Genomic DNA, 25,128 nt, shown 5'->3' with positions numbered 1-25,128 from the left:
CGTGAGCCACAACTGCTGAGCCTGCGCGTCTGGAGCCTGTGCTCCGCAACGAGAGAGGCCGCGATGGTGGGGGGCCCGCGCACCGCGATGAAGAGTGGCCCCCGCTCGCCACAACTAGAGAAAGCCCTCGCACAGAAACGAAGACCCAACACAGCCAAAAATAAATAAATAAATAAGTAAATTAAAAAAAAAAAAAATCAAAACAATCAGTCTTCTCATCAACAGGAAGTGTACTGAAGATAACCATGAGTTCTACTGGGAAAATAAGATTCTGATCCACAGGGCTGTCCATTCATCCACCATCACCAAACTCAGCTAACTAAAGGCTCAACTTATTTTTGTCCTGAATTTGTGAATCAAATTCTCTAGGTAGTTAAGGACAGAAAAGTCGTCTTGTTGTGAAGAACTTTTGTGTTTGTCCTCTTCAAGGAAAAAGCATAGCTGAAGGCTGGGGACCACATCTTAGACAGTCAGCTGCCTGGAATGTCCAGATCAAGCTGAAGGTCAATTCTTAGGGTATCTAACCTTGAAGCCTACAAGTTCAGTTTATTCCTTTCTTTGTTTAGTAAATGTTTTGAATAGATAATACATGCACATGTTAAAAAAAACATTAAGTCCCCTTCCTACCCACATCTCCCAATCACCAGGTTCCTCTCCCTAAGGCAACCACAGTTAGCAGCTTCTTAGGAAACCTTCCACATGTAATCTATATATATACCAACTTAGTGTATATGTACTCTTTTTACATAAATAGTAGCTTCCCTTTTCTCCCCATTTCCCACAATGGTAGCATTCTACATACACTTTTCTTACGTTGAAAAAACAATCTGTTACAGAAGGATGGTGGTGAAGAAATCTCAGCTCCAACTCTGTGTTTCATCCACAGATACTACAGTCACCCCAGTGAGACCCTTTTTAGGATAATAGAGTTGTAGTAATTTATTTAGCAGTTGTTAGGGTAACATCTGATCTAGGCTGAATTCAGCTTATCTGGCAATTTTTTCCTATTCTAATAAGACTAAGAAATAGGAAGAAAGCAAAAACAACCCTTTAATAGCAAAAATGGACAAGTGCTGCAATTAACAGCTAACACAACTATGTGCCAGGCACTGTGCTAAGTGATTCAGATACATTATTTCATTTAATCCTTACAACAACTATAGGAGGCTGGTATTCTTACTGTCCCCACTTTATAGTTGAGGAAACTGAGTCTTAGAGAAGTAACTTGCCCAGAGTTACAAAACTTAAGTGTCAAAGCTGAGATCTGAACCCTAATAATCTGATCCCAGAGTTATACTGTTTTTCTGCCTCTTTAATGACTAGAACGAACCTTCCAAAATCCATTTACCTTGTTTTTCATTTAATCCTCACAAGGGCAATAATTTAAGTTTCAAAACTAGCATCATATTAGAAATAAAATATCAGAAGGGAAAAGACTGGCTAACCTGAGGCAAACACACCTACAACAGCAAAATGTAACTGCTGGCAGACTAAAAGGAAAGAACCTAAAAATGTATTTAAAACAAACACAACAGCAGTTCAACAGGGAGGCTATAGCTACGAGTACAACTCAAAGAAGGCAGCCTGGCAAAATACAGTTAAGAGTTACCAGAACCGGGACTTCCCTGGTGGTCCAGTGGTTAAGACTCCGTGCTCCGAATGCATGGGGCCCTGGTTCGATCCCTGGTCAGGGAACTAGATCCGGCATGCAGCAACTAAGACCCAGCACAGCCAAATAAATAAATTTTTTTTTTTTTTTAGAAAAAGAGTTATCAGGACCTCCTGAATGATCCAGAATAGGTTAAAGTATGTTGGAAGGTGAAAAGAAAATGAGTAAAACAAGTTCAAAATGGTAAACAAAGAAGATTTGATGGTCCTGGTACCCACTACAAAACAAAGCCAACACGTGTCACAGGCTCTGCCCATACAATGTTTGAGTCATTAAGTAAACTATTCCACAATTGAGAATACTAGGTTTAAATAAAAGATCAGGACAGCTCTACTTCAATTTACATCATGGATGCATTCCTCATAATAAATGCTTAAATTAAATGTTGAGAGGTCAAGTTACATTTTGCTACTAATTAATTTGCTACTTCATAATTTCAGAGCTGTTCTGGGGGGAAGAGGAAGGGGGAGAGGGGAGACTTCAATGCTAAAACATAATAAAAATTGCCCTTAAGAATGCAAAAGAAACTTTAAAAAGAGACAATATTCCACTCAAACCTAAAACTGCTCTAAAAAATAAAGTCTATTTTTTAGTCTTTTTAGAAAGAGACAATCTAGTAATTTTAAAATTCTTGTATTAAATAATTAATTTAATCATTCATTTGACAAGTATCTATTTAGTACCTACTCTGAGTATAGACTTAATCTATGCATAAACTACTCTCTGTTTAGGAGCAATTCCGGTTGCCCCTCCCGAGTTTGATGATGCTGTTAACCCACAGTTTATTATTGAGGTTTTGAGCTTCACAGTACTGTCCTTGTCTCTCGGTGATTCCAGCGCCTCATAAATAATACTGATTTCTTTTACATATAAGGAAAGCAAATAACCCAGTTAGCAAAGTAAAGAAAAAAAGGAGTGTTCAAACCCTAGTCTGATGGTTCTCTAATATCTAAAAGACAGGGGGAAAGGGAAGAAAGACTCATTCACTAGGAGTCTCAAAATATAAAGGGCTAAGATGTAAATTTTGCCTTATGGCAAATAGTAATAATGATTATTACCATTTATTAAGTCCTCTAATATGAGACTTGTCACTGTAAGATGCATTTTCATTCACCACCTCTTTCAATGTACATCACCATCTAAGTATAACTGTCCCCATTTCACAGGAAAGAAAACTGACACTCTGAGGAGGTTAAGTACCTAAAGGTTGCTCAGTGAAGGAGAGGGGAGCTGGAGTGAAGCCTGGGCTCTCCCTCTCTGCCTCAAGCCACAGTGCCTCCCAGGGCAGTGTCAGTATTGACTGCTCCCCCATCCTGTGACAGCACAGCTCCAAGGGCCTCTTCCTGCTAGGTCAGACTCGAGGAAGACAACAACACTGCCTGCAGAGTTCAAAGGAAGGAGAGTTTCCTAGCCACGCTTTTCTCCTCTCTGCCCAAATCTGGGAGGGAAGAATTCTTGTTATTCCTGACTCTGACCTCCTGCCATGTCCTGGCAGCTCTCAGCATCCTGTCTCACTTGCTCGGCTTGGGCCTTCTGACAATGCCAGTTGTGTTTTGGCCTTGTTTCTCCCTCATGGTAGTTTATAAGCCGCTCAGAGAGGATCTGATTTTGAATTCAATGAAGACTAGTGGGCACTTGGGCAGGTGTGTCACTCTGGCTGCTATGAAGGAATCCCAAAGGGACTTTCACGTAGCTTGTTTCCCTTACTCTGCCACCGGCTGGGGCCAAGAAAGCAGAGCTGACATGGCCACACTCAAGTCTCAGCAGTGTGCTAATGAATGAGTTTATTTATTTGTGAGCTGGCATGCTGACCCTTTCCTGGGGCTGTGTGCATGGTTATCTCCACCTGGTTTCCTAAACTCCCTCCCCACCAAGCCTACCCTTTATGTGGGGAGCATGGGGGCCACAGGACAGTCTGTGGGCAAACAGACAAGTGGGGCAAGGCACTTCCTTAAGCCATCTCACCTGACAGAGAGCCTCCTCCAAGAGCTACACCTGGCCTGTGGCCTGCTTGTCACATCCACTATAACGAACAAGCTCCTGGGGAGCAGGTACCAGTGCTCTTAGGTTGTGCAATGTTGGTAAAATGATGCTGCACAGGCCTTTGGTTTGGGCAAAAAGCTACATGTGTGTGTGTGTGTTTAAACAGAGCGACTCTGGCTGGGGGAGGCAGAGAGAGGATGTGCACATGGCCCGGGCTCACCATATACAGCAGGTCTGGAGCTGCTGGAATCCAGCATGAGCTCGAAAGCCCTACAGCTACATCAGAACTGCTGTGGTGGTGTTAAAGAGCCCTCTTGAAAAGGCCAGGAGTGTCTGCCAGGGCGGTTCTCTGGCTGGACTGAGACTGGACCCAGTCTGTTTTCCAACCCCTTCCACCTCCACACTTTACTTCTTTCTCTTCGTTCCCAGAGGCTTCTTCCCTTAGGCTTATAAAAATGTTCCAGTGTTTCCCCATCTTAAAACAAAAAAACAAATAACAAAATGCTTCCCCCCTCCATCCTGTTTCTCCCTCTAGTGATCATCCTCTCATCTTTCTTTCTCAGTTGGGACATCTTAAAAAGTAGTTTACAATTAATTCTTCCTCTGCTAATAACTCCTCAAGACCCCATGTCCTCTAGTTCTAGACCCCAGAGGGCCAATGCAACTGCTTTCTTTGACTATCCCCAGGCTGCCTCCCTTCCCCGTGCTCCAAAAGATCTGTATGTCTGCTTATCAAACACGGCCCTTGGCACCCTGTACTATTTTCAGGTTTACTTGTTGCCTCTCCCAGGACACACACAGTGAATGCTAAGAAACACAGTTTCATACAGTTGCTGGTCGGTGGTATGCAGTTCAAATTCAGGGCCACAGACTCCCATCCCACGACCACCGAAAGGGGACACGCACGCAGGAAGCAAAGTGTTGCAGAAGGAGCAGTTCGCAGAGTCAGTTTTGGATTTGAGTCTCGGATCCTCCATTACGGATAAAGAGGCCTGTGAAAACTCCTTTAAAATCGCCAAGATCATCTCCCCATTTGTAAAATGAGGGAGCTGGACTAGATCTGCGGTTTTTAAACTGTGCTCTGAGTTTCCAGGGAGCTACGTAAGGGTCCCTTATCAGTGGGCGTGTTGGGAAGACCTGAAGTGAGCAGGTCATTCCCACTTCTTCAACCCAACTAGCAATCCTTTTATCTATTCATACACTGTGGCTGAGCATAAAAGCTCATCTGTAAAAAGGGCTCTGTTGGTTTCCTAAACTCCCTCCCCACCAATGCTTTTTCTGCCTGCAATGCTTTTTCATCCACTCTTTGACTTGCTAACTTCTACTCATTATTCAGGGGTTAGTTTAAATGTCATCTCTTCAGTGAAGCCCTCCCTGAGTGAGCCACACTCCCTCAACTAAGTTATGTATCCCTCTTCCCCCACAGAGCCCTGTCACTTACTCTCACAGCACCCATCCCAGTTGTATTTTATTAATGACTTCTTTCAGGTCTCTCCCCCACACCCTCAGCCCTATGAGGGCAGGGAACAAATCTGCTGCATACCGTAGGTTCAATTAGAAAACAAATGCTGTAATTTTATGGATTTATGTTTAAGAATAAGCAGGTACTTAACTAAGTAATAAATAGTATCACTAATATTAAATATTATTCGTATTAATAAATAATTATCTAATTAGATACTTCAGTAGTTTTAGTTACCAATGAGGAAAGCAACTTAAAGCAACTCAAAGTTAGCCAGACCCATACTTGAATTTCCTCTCTACCATGTACTAACTAGTTCTGTGGTCAAGCTCTCTGACTGCTCTCAGTCTTTGATCTCTCATGTAAACAGGAATAAAGCAGTTATAAGAATGTGTGAGATAATATAAGTAAATAATTTTTAAAATAGTACTGTAAAGGGCCTAGTAGTTATTGTATTTATGATATACCTGACTTTAAAATAATTTTTAAAAATACAAACTGCATTTTCCTCTCCACTCTACCTCCATCATGGGCATATTCTAATTTTATTTATTCCATTCCATTTTCTAAAATTAATTTCTGCATCTAAAACATACTAGTGTTTCCATGACATATTTTAAAATGGGGGTCTCTGCAAATCTATTAATACTTAGAACACCAACATAAATTCTACCTACATACATCTCACCCCCCAGGGAAACTTAAGTAGGCGCAGAGCTTTGCCACTCTCCCCACTAACAGGCAGTGGCACCGACCCTTCCAATTGCCATAGGAGCCAAGTCAGATCTGAGGCCATAGATTATTTAATCAACATTTATCGAGCCGAAGAAATATCTCATTTTCATATCTCTCCAAAAGGAAAATAAAAATAATTCTTGGTCTCAATAAATTCACCATCCACAAGGAAGATTGACACATATATGATAAAATATAAAAATGTTATGTGATGAGTGCTATAAGAAAGGTAACCAAAATATTAAAGGAACTCAGAAGAGGAAATAACTCTGCCTTCAGAGGGAAGGAAAGGCTTCAAAGCAGAGATATCTGAGTTGGATATTGAACAAGAAATAGGAGTTTGTCAGGTGGAGAGGAAGGAGAAGGACTTTCTAGGCAGGAGAAAACTTTGTGCAGAAGACCTGAAATTTCTATTACATAGTTTAATTTTTTCTTGCAGGGGAGGGAGTGATGGTGGTAGTGGTACCAGACGAGAGTGGCACAGGTGGCATATTTGGTGGGATATGAATGCCATGCTAGGAAACATACTTTATCCTGAGAACAATGGAGAATATTAAGGAGAGTGTGTGTGTGTGTGTGTGTATACTAATCCAATTTGTATTGAGAAGACCAATGGCACAGGAAGAGGGAAGTTGAAGGCCAAACACCAGTTTTCAGGTACTGTTACTTGTAACCCAGTGAAATCAATTTAGTGGGTGACATCTTGAATTTCTGTTTTAAATGAATTCAAATGGAGTAGAAAATATCAGAGATCATCTGACATTGTAAGGATAAGTTTTACAAAACGTTTGTGTCAGATACATGTGTGTGTTCTGGATTGCAATGTAAAATGCATTTGTTACTATGGGTCATGGTCAAAAAAGTTGCAGATGGTGAAACTGGTGCCTGACCAGATGAAGGGAGTGAGGGAAAAGTCAAGGAGGCTTCCCAGGTTTCTGGTGTGGGTACCTGAATGGATCACAATGCCACTGTCCCAGACAGGGAACAAAGGAGGAGGTTGGCTTTTATCAAGTCCACATGGGAATGCTGGAAACCCCACACAGCAACCTCTCTCAGCATTTTTTCAGTAGCCATGGTGAATACTAATTTTGTTCAGCAAAGACAAAGGACACATAGTCACCAAAGCTGCAAGCTCACAAGAATACACAACTGATAAGGGCTTTCTAGGAACTGGAGGGGTTCCAGTCCTAAATCCCAATACACATAAAAACTTGGGAACCAGAGAAAGCAGACAGGATAAGGGAAACATCAACACCTCTTACAGGAAACTAACAGAATATGAGAAATCCTGTCCCTATTCTGAGAGCCAACAGGGAGTCATCACCCTTGGGAACCTAAGCAAGCTTTCTGTAAGGTCCACTGCCAGGGTATTCTAGTTCCGTGGGTTTTTTTTTTTTTTTCCACGGGTGGGGCGGGGGGGCAGATTCTATTTTTATGACTGCTTTCCAAGCCTCCCCACCTCTCCCTCACACTACCACCCACAGGAGGTATTTCAACCCTGCACATCCCTAGCAAGTCCACTGAGCCCTGTAATACTGGATTTGGTGATCCCTCAGTTACCCTCCTGGAGCTTCAGGCTAAGAAAACAGGACTTAGAAGAGCATAGCTTTTCTGCAGACTTGGGGTGGATCCCTTTTTCCCTCTAAGAGAGTTTCCCCAATTCTTCTTGGAGGATCATAGCACAATTGGACACTAAAGTAACTTTCTGGTGACCCTTTCTACTACATTCCTCCACAAACCAGCCCTTCAGACAACTTGTCTGAGTGCTTCAGACAACTTGGCTGCCCTCAAATACTCCATGTTCTTGTACATGTTCTATGTTTTGCTCCTAATAATTCCCTCAACCCAAATGCCCTCCTTTTCTCTGACAGAAATTCTACTCACCCTTCATGGTACATCTCAAATGTCACCTCTACCACAGAGCAACTCTTTATCCAATACGTACTTCCTCATCCACCAAATTTGGATCTAGTCACACCTCCTTGTCCTTCCATAGTATCTGCTTGTGCCTTGGGCACAGCACTTCTTTCATTGTCATCCATTACAGGCAATTGTACTGTGCCTGTTTTCCACTCGACTAAGCTTCTTGAAGGGGCACGCCATGTCATATCCTACTCTCCAGTGCCCCCCAGTCCTTAACACAATAAGAGTTTGCTGAGTCATCCCACCGAAGCCCACAGGTCATGAGAACCACGGAGGAAGGATGGAGGGGACACCAAGCATAGACAGGCCTCCCTCCCCCTACTTAACTGGTGGTGGTACTCCCCACTCCTCTGAGAAATTAAACCAACCTCAGCAAGGAAGGCTCAGCAGGCACATTTGGAAATGGTGGCTAACTTGAAAGAACTACAAGTAGTTTCAAGGTTCTCCCAGCTGCTAGCAGTCAGGTATTGACCTTGGGATGTGGTCACAAGGATTATATTTTTTATTTTGCCATCCACTCCCTCTAACACTCTGATACCTCTGGCTATTGGGCAATAAAGAGTCTTTCATTCTGACTCTGAATATTATCTTTGAGCTCCTCTGGGAACAGCCTAGCCTCCTCTCAACCCTCCCACCTTTCCAGTGAGTAATTCCACAGGGCCACCTCTGCAGTCCTCTACCCTTGAAAAAGTAGTTTTCCTCTCAGTACATCCAGCTGCCCTCCCTGAACCTTTTCCTAACCTTCACCATACAGACAGAAGGTGGTTGGCCTTCTTAGCTGCCTGACTAAAAGACATGGCACATTTCAAGGGTTTTGATAGTTGCAGCTTCCTCTGTGATCCTACAGGCACTACTTACTCAGATTTATGACAGAACTTAGCCAGTCCAATTTATAACTGACTATTATATATGTCTTATCTCCCTCACTAGACTGTGAGCTTCCTGACATAGCTTACTGACTGCCCAGGACACAGTGTACACTCAACAAACTACCGGCTTAGGAAAAAACAACATGAACTGCCACCTTAGGCCCCTTAGCCAATCTCACTAACTATGTGAGTTCAGAAGAAATATTTCAGAGGTGATCAAAACCAAAAAGTCTTTATATAGTAGTCAGTCCTGTGATGCAAAGCTCAGCTGAAGGCAGTCTCAAACAAGGGTCCTTTTGACAGGGCAACCATTCCCCACGTTCCTCAGATACTCACTACGGTCAAAGTAGTAAACTTAGTTCTCCAGAATTTACTTTCCCAAGATCTGGCAGTTCAATAAATAGTCCCCAGCCCCCACTTCAACGTCTCTCCTATATCCTTCTGACCTTTAATACTGTGTAACATTAGATGAAAAATTGATTTTTTTGGCTACTTAATTTGCAGCTGAAGAAAAAATATACTGTTTAAGGTGTTAAATATTTTTACATGCAACAAACCTGGCATGAATCTAACCTGTATGCACATTTTAGAGGTACAGGCGTAAATGTCAGTGTTATAATTTGTTATAGGTTTCTGATGACCAGCAATGAAAATGACCACGGATGCTCACAATTCAAACCACTTTTACGTAAATGTGAACTTTCCTAAAACAGCGAAGGGAAAGAACTTTCCACCCAAGCTCACAGGGTCTCTTACAGATACTGATAGCATTGTTCACTGGGTTAGGTGTTCTTTGAGAAAATCCTACAAATATTAGTTTCTTTCTGGGACTATGCTTTGACCTTTAATTAAAAAATGTGCTATAAGACACCAGTTATTAAAATGAAAGGAGCAGCTTTTAATGCCTGAACAACTGCCATTTCATATAATCAGCCCTGCTGAAGGCTATACCTTAACAAGTCAGCAGTGTTTTTAAAAAAAAAAATACATTTGGTGACTTCACTTAAATTGCTCACTTACCAGACATGAAGTAGAGTTATGAGAAACCATGAATTGAATGTATCAGGCATCTGACACCCTAGAAAATAACAATAAAGTATAAATATGTGAAGGTTTAGAAGAGGAATATGGACTATATTTGAAATTATCGGTAGGAATCTGTTCAACTAAAATATATGGTAGTCACAGTGCTCTCTGATTATGCTATCATAGAGAAGGCCAATGGAACCACAAGGCAAGCCCATGGGTTGAAAGAGCATTGAACGCAGTCAGACAAACAGGCTTCTAGTTCCAGCCCTGTTACCACCTTGCTGTGTGGACTTGGGGAAGTCACTTCTCTTCTCTGAGCCTCAGTTTTCTCACTTTCTATAATGTGGCCTGGATGATCTTTATAATTCCTTCCAACTGTGATTCAATGTTATTTTCCCCTCCTGGGCACCAATTCTTCTGGAAAGCTAGGCAGACACCACCTTAGCTACCCCACTTAACTAGAGGCTTTTTTTCACTTGAGCCCTGCTGAGAAATGGAAGCTCTTCTTGTCCATCTCCCTTTCCTGCTTTCTTTCTCTAAGGTGACCCAATGGGTATGCTAAATGATTCAACCAAAATAAATGATCAGAAGAAAGAAGCAGGACTCTAGGGAGCTACAGTTGACTAAGAAAGCAGATAATATCTAACGAAAGGTTGTTCACCACCCCCAGGAATGACAAACCAGGTAGGGCTTCTCCTTGGTTTAAGAAACCAAAAATCAGCTCAGGGCTTAGACATCCAAGCCTCTCAATTCTCAGATCTCTAAGAAATGCCTCTGGCTGGAAGAGGGGTCCCCCACAGAATATGCCCTCCTTATTACACGGCAGGGAGAAAAGCTGGAGCAAGAGGATAAAGAAAAAAGAGAGGGCTTCCCTGGTGGCTCAGTGGTTAGGAATCCACCTGCCAATGCAGGGGACACGGGTTCGAGCCCTGCTCCAGGAAGATCCCACATGCTGTGGAGCAGCTAAGCCCGTGCACCACAACTACTGAGCCTGCGCTCTAGAGCCCGCGAGCCACAACTACTGAGCCCGCGTGCCACAACTACTGAAGCCTGCGAGCCTAGAGCCCGTGCTCCACAACAAGAGAAGCCACCGCAATGAGAAGCCCGTGCACCACAATGAAGAGTAGCCCCCGCTCGCCGCAACTAGAGAAAGCCCGCGTGCAGCAACGAAAACCCAACGCAGCCAAAAATAAATAAATAAAACAAATAAATTTATATAAATAAATAAATAAATAAGAGAATCAGTGGGAAACTCGGGCCCTTAGAGTAGAATCTGTCCTTTGGAGTAATGACTCAAGAAGGAAGTAGTATCTTCTGCCTTTCAGCAAACAAAGTATACAATGTACTAAATGATAACAAATAGGGGCCACTAAGATAGAAAACACAGAGCAGGACCCCTGTGAGGTACACTAACAACGCCAATAATAATAAAGAGCTGTAATTCATTGTGTGCTTACTATGTGTCAGAAATAATAGGTACCTTACAAGCATTAGTTCAATGACTCCTCCTAACATTCCTAAGAGGTGGGTATTGACATTATCCGCATTGACAGGTGAGAAAACTGACTTAGAGAGATCATGACAATTACCCAAGGTCACACAGCTATGAAATGAGACATCTGGGATCAAATTCAGATCTGCTTGATTCCATACACTGTCGGCTTAATCGCTAACTGCCTCTCTAATACTAGTATCAGAAACTAACATTCACTAAGGGTCCATACTTCCTGTCAGGTCCACCATTAGTCATGTCAATACATTATCTCACTTCATCCTCACTTTAACCCTGAAGAAAGGCATTATAAGCCTCATTCGAGAGATAAGGAAACGGGCTCGAAAAGGCTAAGTAACTTGCGGGCAGCCACAATATTAACAAGCTAGTGGCTGGGCTGGGATTTCAGTCCAGGTCTGTCACAAACTGACACCAAAATACTCTGGTGAGCTTACTGGGAGGTGCCCAGCAGCTGTCAAGTGGACTTCCTCTTGGAGCCCAGCAGGAGGGAGGTGAAGGCTGGTCTGGCTAGCCATTCAGCTATTAAGACACATGCCATCTGAGAGTGGGCCAACCACCCTCTACCTAGAACAAGAACAGCCATGAGAAACTCTCAAGCCCGGATCTAAAGTTCGGTCTTTTTTGGATGCTAGAACAAAACATTAAAAAGAAAAGTTTTCTTGGAAGTCTGTCTTTCAATCTGGAAAATGAAATTTGGCTGCTTCTAAAGGACAATCTGTTCAGTTGCTACCTCTACATCAAAGCTTCTCAGCAGCCTCCAGGAGCCTTTCCAATTTTCTCAAAGAGGGAATCAGTTCTTCGGCTGGAAAGCACAGACAGACAGACAGGCCAGCAACAGGACTTGGGTCACAATTTTCCCTCTGGGGGTCAGCTCAGGGCTGAGGATGGGAAAGAGCTGGCATATGATTGACTCCCTGTACCCACTGGGGTCAGAACAGAAACCCACGGGGTAAAGCCCTAAAAAACAAGACCACTGAAAGTTTGACTGTGAGCAACTCAACAACATAGCAGACTCTTTAGCTTCATGAAATGTCTTTAAACACTTCAAAGTTAAAACCTGCTATAGGGTCTTGCCATGATCACACTCTTGCTCCAGTACACACTCAGTGCACTATTTTCTGAGGCTAGGTACTTTCCTCCTCAACATCAAGTTGGATAAAATTAAATAATTCATTACTATTATGGGGCAGCAGGATTAACATAGTTGTTTGTTTAACGCAGACACCAGTGTCAGACATTCTGATTCAAAACCTTAACTCTACCTCTTACTTGGTATAGGACTCTGGGTAAAGTTACTTTACCTCTCAGTGCCTCAGTTTCCTTCTCTGTAAAAATGGGAAAACAAGAGAACCTACCTTACAGGATTCTTGTGAGGATTAAATGAGATAAGGCCTGTAGAACGTTTAACAAAGTAGTTAGTATTTAATAGGTACTCAATAAATATTCACTATTGCTGTTTTTTAGTGAATTGTTTAAACATTAGGGTTTAAATTATCTTTGAAAAAACTCACTATTTAAGACTGCATCAATAAAATGATGAACCTCAATCTTTTTTTTCTTCAAGTTTTAAAAAATATATTTATCATACACTTACACAAAATTGATAAATTTGATAGCTGAGTATTAGTAGCAGAAAGAGATAAAGGTAGAACCTCAATTTTATTAACTCAAAATTTATTCACTAAGGAGCCTCCTCTCCAAGGTATGAACTCTTAAGGGCTAAAAACAAAGCAGTCTGCAGACAACAGTGTGGTATTAAACACAAGCTTTATTGATTGGCTGGACGCCTCTGCCCTTAAGTGCTCTTTATAACAGAAATGATCTCCAAAAGACCAGTTAGCAAACACTGCGTGCTCACAGAGGGTACACTCATTTATGCCACAATGACATCATCAGAACATCTTGGAAACAACAGTTGGCTCTTAAGGTATCTCACCAGTCAGAATCCCCAATATCTAGGTCTCTGGATCAAGACGTCTGAACACTTTGGCTCTGAGATGACAGAGTATCTATAACTTTGGCATTTTGTGGGGGCCTGTCCAAGAGGCTGATAGGCATATTGTTTACTGAGTAAAGAACTCAGTCTTCATGAAATATAACTGGTCTCACTTTTGTTGGAAGAGTGAGAATGACACTGACCAGCTACCTGGGACTTTCTATCCTTTTAAAAAGCTACTGAATTCTCAGGACTCTAAAAAGTCAAGCCCTAAAATACCAAAAATCCAAGGGAGCAATAGCCACTTTAAAGATGTAATCTTAGGAAGCAATATATCTATACACATTCTCTTCTTTTACCCCAAACCTGTCTGGCCTACTCTTTAGAATCCAAGATGCAAGAAAGTCAGTCTCATTATTTTATAGATATTCTTTTCTGCCTCTAAATGGTACTTTTCAGATTTGCTCCCTTTTTTATTCACTGGTCACAGTTTGGAACCACTTTGGTTTGATTCTGAAATTTAATCTAACCACAAATGACAAAGATGGACCACAATGGAGCATAATACAAAGGAACATGATATAGGTCTAAAAGGTAATTCTCAAAGTGAGTCTTAGAAAACCTGAAGTAAGAGTGGTGTTACTGAAAAATGTGACATCAGATAACTACTTCAAAGGGCAAGGCTAGGACAAAGCTCACTGAGATGTACACACTCTAATATACATAAACATCAGTTCACAATACTAACAGAACATTTCACAGAGGTAGTTCTCATTTAAAAACTATAAAATAGGGCTTCCCTGGTGGCGCAGTGGTTAAGAATCCACCTGCCAATGCAGGGGACACAGGTTCGAGCCCTGGTCCAGGAAGATCCCACATGCCACAGAGCAACTAAGCCCGTGCGCCACAACTACTGAGCCTGTGCTCTAGAGCTCACGTGCCACAACTACTGAGCCTGTGTGCCACAACTACTGAAGCCCGCACGCCTAGAGCCCGTGCTCCACCACAAGAGAAGCCACCGCAATGAGAAGCCCGCGCGCTGCAACGAAGAGTAGCCCCCACTCGCCGCAGCTAGAGAAAGCCCGTGCACAGCAACGAAAACCAAACACAGCCACAAATAATAATAAATAATAAATAAAAATTTTAAAAAGTAAAAAGTAAAAAAAAAAGTTTAAAAATAACTATAAAATACAAAAAATTATAAAACACAAAAATATTAAAATGGATTACAATTTCTATTTTGCAGTTATTTTCATTCACAGGCAATATTTTATAGTAGAAAAATTCCTGGATTTTAAGCCAGATGACACAGGATCAAGGCTTGACTAAGCAACCTTGGGCAAATCACTTAGCCTTTTTATAAGTTTCAATTGTTTCTGAAAACAAAAGAAAAATGAAAATAAGAATACAAGCCCTTCTGGTCTCACAACGTTTTGTAATTCCTAAATGAGACAAAAATAAAAGCATACCATGTAAGTGTGAATTATTAAAATATAATAGTTAATAATTTTAATAAATTTTTATTTTTATATGTAGTTTACAACAGATTATAAATTGAAGCATGATATATTAACTTAAATATGTAATAATAGTCTCATTATTCAAGAATCTTCAATAATGAGGATTAGCTAAACAAAGATAGCTAGTAAACATCCTTTCAAAATAATTATAATAAGTTTATGAGTTATTTAATATTAAATAGATGTGTAGGATGAGGTTTTAAAAAGATCTGATGAAAGATACTTGAGCGGGCTTCCCTGGTGGCGCAGTGGTTGAGAATCTGCCTGCTAATGCAGGGGACACCGGTTCGAGCCCTGGTCTGGGAAGATCCCACATGCCGCGGAGCAACTAGGCCTGTGAGCCACAATTACTGAGCCTGCGCGTCTGGAGCCTGTGCTCTGCAACAAGAGAGGCCGCGATAGTGAGAGGCCCGCGCACCACGATGAAGAGTGGCCCCTGCTTGCCTTGACTGGAGAAAGCCCTCGCACAGAAACGAAGACCCAACACACAGCCAATAAACAAACAAATAAACAAACAAACAAATAAATAAATAAACTTGAGCACATGGATTCAAGAAACCACTTAAGAAAAATCCAGCTTCTAATATTAATAGTCTCTTGATCAGGTAGAGAAAGAATATTTTCTCCTTTCAGACTAATTTTTCCTAAAGTAAGAAATTGTTAGAGATTAAAAAAGGAGGAAAGTTTTCTTTCCTTACTATGAGTAAATAAGAAATGGAAGGTGTATACTAAATTAGGATTACAACTCAGCACAGTATTTTAAGTTTCCAATGAAATATTGTCTCAATCTGCTGAAATAGTAAAATCGACAAAACTTGCATTTAATTTTAAAAAAACAAAATAGTTATTAAATAATCAAAACTTCATCTCTTTCTTCATTGTTGTTAACATAATTATATATAATTATTGGCTGTCCATGAAAAATATCAAGTATATTTAGTTAAGTGTTTGTTGCTTTGAGGATAATGACTATTACCACAGATGTGCACAGAACACATTTCCTTCCAAAATCTGTGGAACTGGAAACAGCTTAAACTTTCCCAATGACTTTATAAGTATCTGCTTTAAATGACTTGTTTATAACTACAACAGTTTATATTAACAAAATGAATACTGTATTGATATAATCAACTGCTAGTGATGATGATCTAAACCAGTAAAACACTTTTGGAAAGCAATTTATCAATGGGATAAAAATAATAAAATTATATGTGCCTTTTGACTCAACAGTCCTTCTACAGAAAGAAGAAAAATCATGAGGCATATTCCAGGGTTAACTAAACAATTATAAACTAGAAATAAAAGAGAAATGATTGGCCAGAAGTTCATGTCAAAAATACTGAGTAAAACATCCAGAACGTAAAACAGGATGTGTTTACTCTGAGTACTCTTATGTAAAAAGATGCATGTGTGGACAAGGGGGAATGATGATGTCAAAGTACTGGACAGATTTTTAGGTTTTTTTTTCAAACTTGTTAAAATGTCTTATTTATAGGGTTTTTTTGGCCTTTGTTTATTCTATTAAAAGAGAAAAATAAGCAGCTTTTATTATACATTTTGTTCAGGAAAAACTGTTTTACTAGTAACTTAAAAAAAAACCGATCCTACCAAGACACAATCATAAAAATGAAAAGTAGATTCATTTTCCTTTTCACAACTATCAAAAATAGTAACTTACTTAGAAAGAATTCCTCGAAGTCAGTTTTCTCCACACAGCTAGTATACATGCGCAGGGCCGCAATCTTAATCTTCTAGACAAAGAAAATAAAACCAAACTCAAGACATGACCAAGTGAATGTTCTAGTGCCATTAGATGTAGGTCACAGAATCTTATTTTTTTTTCAACTAGAAGGATGGGTCCAAACCTGTCTCTAGCCATTCACAGACTTCACACAATTTTACGATTTTGGCATCAAAATGTCAAAAAGGTTTTTCCAATATTTAGACGAACTCTCTCCTTTAATTCAAACCCATTTCACCACGTTTCAGCCTCTAAACCACCATTCAGAACCATCCACATTAATTCTTTATAATCTGAAACCCTTTATATTAAAAAAATTACCCATTCTCCTGACCAAAATCAAACAAAGCCCTCAATCCTTTGATCTTTCCTCAGAAGCTCTATTAACTATTCTTTTTTTTTTTTTAAGAAAGAAATGGAAAATTTTATTTGAGCCAATTTAAGGATTATAACTGGAGAAGAGTATCTCAGAAAGTTCTGAGAACTGTTCTACTCATTAGGAATCAAGACACAGTTATGTAAGTTTTTTGAGCAGAGGGCTGTACATCAAATGACTTACTATTGACAGTTTATATAATCTAGACCTTCATCGTGGTGGGTCATATGACCCCTTATAAGATCAAGAGGAATGTTATCTTTTAAGGAGTTGTCTTGCTGATGCTAGGAGAATGTTGTTGTTTACGGTTGAGCAGGTATTCCTGCCATTGGGGGAGGTTTGGTGATGCATAATGCACATACACAATCCACAATGAGGGGGGAGAGGGTGCCAAAGGGCAGAGAAGATTTTTTGCTTAAATTTTTCTTGCCTTGCCATAAAATGTGAATTTTATTCCACACCCCTGTGGTTGAATGTAGGACTGCTGCTTTCCATTTGACCCCTTCTGGTCCTATTAACTATTCTGTAAGTCTTTTTTTTCCCTGAAGGGAGGGGCTCATTGCTTTTTATGTTTTCCCTAGTTTTATAGTTCGCTGATTAACAGAATACAATGTTTATAAATAAGAGTTTCTAATGAATGTAAAATATAGTAAAAGGATCAACCTTTTACTATTCCCCAAAGCACTAAGAATTCTCTGAGAATCTTGATCTGGGTGGTGGTTTTAATTTATTCACTGAGCTGTATACTTAAGATTTGTATATTTTACTGTATGTACATTATGCCTTCACAAAAACCTAAAAATGAAAAATAAATTCTTGTAAGGGTTGAACTGTAGGTCTGAAGACAAACTCAGTGCTAAAAGAAGAAGAATTTCTAAGGGCTTTCAAAATATTTCCTTAAGGATACAATTAAATTAGCCCATCAACAAAAGGCTCATAGAAGCTTATTTTTCCTTAAAATGACAGAGAAAATTACTCAAATATACAAAGACTAAAAAATACATATATGCAAAGAGAATGGCATAGCAACTGAAGAAAAACCAATCTAGAATTTTAGCAGAGCTGTTTTGTTATTAAGGTTCAAAGTCACCAAGGATATACTATATCCAATACTATATAATATTCATATTTCAGTTTCTGATGGGCAGAAATACCTATAATAAATTAAAATATTATGTCTTTGATTGCAATTAAGATTTTTTCATTTGCTAATGTTAAGTTTTCAATGATTTTAGTCTAAAGTTCATATGGGGGAAAACAGAACAGAACATATAACAAATGGAAATCAGATATACTTATATGGGCAGTAAATCAGCATTGGAAGTCCACATTTAAACAAATGGTGAGACACTAAAGAAAAAAAAGAGCAAATTAAACCAAAAAGCAAGCAGAAAGAATGATATATAAAGATAAGAGCAGAAATCAATGAAATTGAAGACAGAAAAATAACACAGAAAATCAAAAGAGGCCAAAGCTGGTTCTCTGAAAATATCAATAAAATTGACAAAAATTTAGTAGAACTGATATAGAGAGGAAAAGAAGGAAAAACAGAGAAGATAAAAATTACCAACATCAGGAATCAGAGAGGAGAGGAACATCACTATATATCCTAAAGATATTAATAGGATAATAAGGGAATATTTTGAACAACTTTAGGCCAATAAATGTGATTACTTAGATGAAATGGACAAATTCATTGAAAGATACAAACTACCAAAGCTCACTAGAATAAATAAATAACATAAATAGTCTTATCTCTATTTTAAAAATTGGATTTGTGGCTAAAAACCTTTCCCCAAAGAAAACTCCAGGCTTGATGGCATCACTAGAGAATTCTATCGAATATCTAAAGAAATGATACCAAATCTACACAAACTCTTCCAGAAAAAAAAAGGAAAGAACACTTCCCAACTCATTCTATAAGCCAACATTACCCTGGTGTCAAAACCAAAGTCATCAGAAGAAAACAAAACTACAAAACCATAGCCTTCATAAGCATAGATCCAAAACTCCTTAACAAAATACTAACATCAATATTTTAAAAGGAGGTCATATCATGATCAACTGGGATTTATCCCAGGAATGCCAAGTTGATTCAACATTCACAAATCAATAAGTGTAATTCACCATATCAGCAGTCTAAAAAAGAAGCATGTTTAACTTTTTAACACCTGAGGTTCTGGGAACTATTTGACATAGAACACATTTTGGGAAGCACTGGTTTGTACCATCACCAAACTAATGATATCCTAATGATATCGTTATCCTAATGCTTTGGGCTTGACAGGCCTATTCCTATCCTTGAAACAGAGAGTTTAGGACATGTATAAGCTTTTATTTCAGTCAACAAATAATTTATTGAGCACCTAACTCAGTGCCTAAAACTGATTTGGACACTAGGAATACAGCAGTAAACAAAGCAGTTAAAAACTCTTTTCATGGAACTTAAGGCCTAGTTCAACTATCAATACATTTATAATTTTAAGTAAAATTCCTAATGGCCTATGTCTTGATTTTTTTTTTTATCTCGGCAGTTTCCTTCTGATTCTCATATATAGTCTTCTGGTTCATAATCAATCACTCTGCCTAAGGAAAGGAACACTTGCCTCCAAGGCCCAAATCGTTCCATGAGAAAGAGGTTTTTCCCCACAACATGTTCATGAAGCAAGCATTCATTACAAAATAATGAAGACCTCACCAGATTGGCCAGTGTATTTATACAGTGCTCATACTGCAGCAATCAGGAGCATTTTATAGTTCCTCACTTTTCCTGCAGCGAGGCCAAACCTTTATACCTGGGTGAGCCATTTTCCTGGACAAATCTCTAAAGCAAGTCCCTTAAGACCATCACACAGGGACTGGAAATAACAACTCGGGGAAAGAACCTCTTCAAGATTCATGCATTAATATAAGTTAAAGAAGTAGGTGGACTAAATTTCCATCCAGTCAATACAAATTGTTCTGGTCCTCAGATGACTTCATTCTAACTTTGGAAGACTTCATCAGTCTACTTGACTAAAACACAAGCACCTAAGACAGGTTTAGGAAATGAAAATCAGCTCTCCCACTAACTGATGCATTTTGTACCATCCTACAAGATAAAAAACAAATCTAGTAAAAGGCTTACACTAAAACAGCTGTGTGAGAGTTGGAAGGGGCTTTGAAGTCATTTGAACTTTCTATTCTGTACTGGAATTCCTTCTACAGCATTCTTGATTCATGGTCAACTATCTGGGCCCCTGTTCAAACAAGTCCAATGACCTTGTGAGGCTACCTATCCCACTGGAGGACAATTCTTGATAAAGTTTTGTTATATTGAACATAAATCTGCTTCATGTAACATTCATTAAACATTATCTGCACACTGGAATACCTCAGATTAAGTCTCCATTTTTTTTACATTTGCCCCTCAAACACCTGAGAAGAACAATTATGTCTTCTCTTTTCCAGGCAAAGTATCCCTATTTCCTTCAACCACTCTGCATTCAACAGTTTCTGAAGCCTTCACAAGGCTCACTGCCCACTTCTGAATGCATTCCAGTTTGTCAGTGTCCTTCAGAACAGGAATAACTTTTTGGCTTAATGCTAATCTGAAAAGTGCTTATTCAATGACATGTGGCTCAATCTGTTAAATGTTACCCTTATCTGATATTGCTCCATAAAGATAATGAAAAAGAAGGGTTATTTCAGGATAATCAAATAGGTAAGGGAAAGCCACATTTAAATTCCTAAATATGGATCTAGAAGAAAAATGGAACTACACATGAAAACATTACATAAAAAGATGGAGGAAAGCTGGCTGATACTGCTGAGGCAGCGAGACAAGCAGACATTTTACTCCCTAATGAAAGACATGAGAAAACACAAAATTCAAACATTCTTGCCAGTGCAACCCAATACACGTGTCTGCCATAGATTTCTGAGTCAATATTTGCTGAAAAGGGCTCTCAATCTTTCAATATGGAAAATTATACCTATATCTTCCCACCCAAAATATACTAGAATGTCATACTTTGATGTTTTGATATTACAAATTTAAAAAATGAAGGTTACAGGAAGTAGACACTGCCACATCACAAAAGAGTTTTTAAATGCAAATATTAGGGACTTAGTTGAGGTCACAAGGGAACCAAGAAAAATCAGAGACTAACTTAAACTAAAACAGTGAAGAAATTTTCCTGATGATTTAGTAATCCTCCAAATGGTAGCCAACTTTCCCTCTGGAATCATAAAAATACGGACAAGACAAAAGCATATGGAAGCAACCAAGTGGAACTCAACCATCAAGAAATGAATAAAACAGTAAATTTTTTCTCTTTTCTTTCTTTCTTTCTGCTCTCATTTCCCTTTTCTTTTAATTTCTTACTTTCAAACAAAACACACATTTTAAGTTTTTAAATCCAAATGTATTATCGCAAATATTTTTTTTAATAAAGGAAAAGATCCTGGTTAATAATATTACCAAATATACCAGTGATTATCATTTGTCAAAGAATTATGATGTAAAAAAAGATAACTTTAATGAGCATAACTAATATTTCATTAATGATTAAGAAGACACTTCATAAACTTAGGGTCTCAAGGACATCATTATAACCTAGTAATGTGTGTGCTATCTTCTATACTTTTCAAAGCCCCTTACAAACAAAATGCTTGTGGAATCACCGTTCAATTTATGTAAAACGGAGATTATAGAGAGAAGCCTATATTTGCTACAGTGAGAATTGTTAGGAAGAGAGCCAGATATTATAAGAAGAAACTAAAAGTAAAGTCCACAATAAAATTGAAATTCTAATTTTACTCCAACTTGTTAAAATGGTGTAACTGGAATAATTTAGTCATTTTGGGCAAAGTTATGATGTTTTCTAGAAAAGTCTTCCCTACTGATTTGTGTTGGTTTGCTTTAATATATAACTTATGACTGATTAGGCTTATCCAACATTCTAGCAACCTTGAAAAGTATTAAAAGGTACTTTTGCCATAACTGTAGAGAGAAACAGTAGTACTAGGAGATAACTGGGCTGAGAAAAACCCAAATACGTGTGTTTTATTATTTTAATTGGTTAGAGGCATTGCTATAAAAGTCCAGGGGCAGTAGCACCTGATGTAGAGAGGACATTCATTCATTTATAGCAAGTACCATAAAACAGATAACATGCTAGGCCAAGACTAGGAATGATTAGGAATGACACAGTTAGCAAACAGCCCTCATAATATGAATTACAATAAATCATAGAATTGATTAATTTTAAAAATGCTTATTAGTAAAATTTTAAAGAAAGTTACTACAATGATTTAGGGAAAATCACTTATGAATCACAGAGAGTGTTTCCTTAAGAGCAGTGCCCATCAGAACATTTGGCCCATCTAACTTCTTAGAACTCATCTATATGGCATATCATGTAGCAAAGACCTGGAAAGACCAGTGTTATTGGATTGCCTGCTACTGAGATACTTCTAAGGAATCAGGTTAAGGGAGTAGAGGGAGTATTTCAGCCCCACATGCTGTATAGACCTGACTTGGAATGGGGGGCAAGGGGACAACAACATATTTTGAAGCTCTCAAAATACTATAAGCATTTCACAAAAAGCAAAGCAGAAGCTTTAAAAAAATCTTCTGTGAAGAGCAGAAAGCACAAAGCTCAAGAAGAAAAATGAAAAAAACTTAAAAGACTTTACCCATTTACTGTATTTCAAAGGTCCTGTGAATCCCATGGCTTCTATTATCTTTGTGAAGGCACCAACCTTCTCCTCAACAGGCTGTGGGGAATCCTTGGTAGAAGAAAGCTACTCAAAAGGAAGGAAACCAAAATTAGTTGCAAAAAAGTTTTTTTAAAAGAATGCTTTTATTTCTCACTAGTGTCTAAGGGCATTTTTTATTGCTTAGATTTTTTTTTTTTACCTAGAATTTTTAATTCTCATTTTTCTGGGTACCTTATCACTCAATACAAACACATCTGGAACCCTAATAGGTGTCCTCTAAATTCCAGAGCAGACATACCCACCTCACTGACCATATGTCTATGAACCCCTGTCTAGGAAATGATAGATTTGGGGTATCAGAATAAAAGTTCTATGGAAAAGAGTACTTTAAAAAAGAAATCTTGACCCCCACCTCCCAAAGAACAATTCTGAGAAACATGTTCTATGTTTATTGACATTATGGGAAAAGGAAAGAAAAATACTATCTGAAAGCAGTCAGAAGTCATTCAAAGTCATAATCAATCAAAGCATGCACTGAATAAATGTTTTTAAACTCTTGTATTTTTTATTAATGACTATAGGAGATATAAGTTTTGTAGTTTGCAAATAAATTCAAAGGAAAACCTACGCTAATGCTAAGCCTCTCTAGATGAAGGCAGGCTATATATCCAATAAGAAATTCTCTGTAAGTTAAATATTACTTTATTTTTAACATATAAAAAAATCTACGACACTTTTTCTCTAAAGTGTTTTCCAAGCAAGAGAGTACAATGGAAGAAATATAGGACATGGGATCAGACACCTTAGGTTCCAATATTCAGTTGGTCTGTCTCTTCCCATCCTTGTGACCTTGGGCAAGTCACTTTACTTCCCTGAGCCTCACCTTCTGCATTTGATAAAATTTCTTGCCTCATCCAGCTAACAATTTTGCTGAATTTCAAGTAAGAACACTTGTGTGAAAGCACGCTATAGACACAGAAAGAACTTGTAAGTCTCACCTTATTTGTGGTATGATACTTCCTACTTAGCTGAATGTCTACTACTGATCCACCACATGATAGGGCCTGGCTCATCTGGGGCCACTGGGAGATTTAAAAAAAAAAAAAAAAACAGAGGTAAGCAACACTGAGCATTCACTTAGAGAGTTAATGTGATCAGAGTTGCTTCAAAGTAAAAAATACAGAATCTTTCTAGCCTTGCTTAACTCAATTCCTAATGTTGTCTACTACATGCTCAATAAACATCTGTTAAATATCTGAATAAGTAAAAGAACGTAAAGTACCTTTCACAAAATAGGTACTCAATAAACAGTAGAAGCTTTCATCATCACCATCATTATCAACATCATTGTTGTTCAGATCAGAACTGTCTTCCTCCAATGCTCACACTGCATTTGAAAGCACTTTGGCAATATAATAGCCATTAGTTAAAATTACATGCCAGGCACTATGTATTTGCCTTACATATATTACCTTACGTAATCCTCACCACAATCCTACCAGGTTGGTATTATTATAATCAAGACGAGTAAACATAGTTTTGAAAGTAAATTCCTAAGGAAAAAAACAATATGCAGGAGATCCTCATTGTAGCATTGTTCACAAGAGTGAAAACTGGGGAATAAGCCCAATAAGAAAGGAGGTGGTTAATTAAATTAGGGTACAGTCACTCAATGGGAAATCAGATAATCAGATTTTTAATAGGCTTTATTTTTAAAAGCAGTTTCAGGTTCACACCAAAAATGAGCAGAAAGTACAGACTGCTCCCATATACCCTCTCCCACACATCCACAACATCCTCCACTATCAACATCCCCCAACAGAGTGGTACATTTGTTACAATGGATGAACCTACACTGACACATTATCACCTAAAGTCCACAGTTTACATTAGAGATTATTATTTTTAGCAACATGAAAACACACTTATAATATGTACAAAATTATAGGTAAACACATGAATGCATAAGGGCAAGTCTAAAAAGGAACACACAGAAATGAAAGAGTTATTTTGCTATGCTGGTAGAATTATGGAAGAGTTTAAGAATCTAGTTTCCAAACTCTCAGTAATGTTATACTTCCTTTACAATATAAAGGGGTGGGGAAGGAGCAGCAGGAGGGTTCAATTCTGGCTTATTCCAAGAGATGGGACACATGAAATGAAAATGATTTTTTCTTTAATCCTAATGAAGGAAAAAAATAGAATTTCTAAATGTGGAGAGTTACTATTTACTTTTCTTTCCAAACAAGGATATTAAAAGATTAGTCAGGATTCTTCTGGTCAGTCCCAAGAACACTTATGCTTTAATTCACAGGTATCAAGCAGGCTTTGTAACACAGAGACTAAACACAGAACACCTCCCATTACATCACATGTATCAGTGTAATGGTCCACTAGAACATGAAGCACTTAAACAGGCTGAAAGAACACAACTAACAGCAGTTTCAACAAGCTGTGCTTTGGGGCGAGGTGTATGTCATGATCTTTTTCTTCCCCTATAGCTCCAGGAGTAACCAATGGATTCCTTCTGTGACTGTCTCACCAACTGCTGTCCTATCATTATTTATGGGTAACATTGAACACAATATTGAACTACCAAAGTACCTAGGTATCTAGCACCAAGGACAACATCTAGTTTCCCCACACCTAAACATATCTATAAATACACA

General features: G+C 38.7%; 1 protein-coding gene across 2 annotated transcripts in view; it reads right to left on the bottom strand.

Moving 5' to 3' along the window:
- UQCC1 (ubiquinol-cytochrome c reductase complex assembly factor 1) overlaps positions 1 to 25,128 on the bottom strand; it is a 95,074-nt gene that overhangs the window by 48,724 nt on the left and 21,222 nt on the right. Inside the window, exons 3-6 of one of the 2 annotated variants that reach the window (XM_082359501.1) lie at positions 23,458 to 23,541; positions 22,436 to 22,543; positions 16,318 to 16,390; positions 9,662 to 9,719 (exon numbers count right to left, since the gene is read on the bottom strand). In XM_082359501.1, the coding sequence (XP_082215627.1) occupies positions 9,662 to 9,719; positions 16,318 to 16,390; positions 22,436 to 22,543; positions 23,458 to 23,541 (323 nt within the window). The remainder of the gene's footprint in view (positions 1 to 9,661; positions 9,720 to 16,317; positions 16,391 to 22,435; positions 22,544 to 23,457; positions 23,542 to 25,128) is intronic. The other variant, XM_082359502.1, reaches the window with a different exon arrangement.

Source organism: Balaenoptera borealis, assembly GCF_965194805.1.
Source record: "Balaenoptera borealis genome assembly, chromosome: 16".
Lineage (NCBI taxonomy): Eukaryota > Metazoa > Chordata > Mammalia > Artiodactyla > Balaenopteridae > Balaenoptera > Balaenoptera borealis.
Note: the sequence above shows the minus strand (reverse complement) of the source record. Positions and strands in the feature narration are given on the sequence as shown.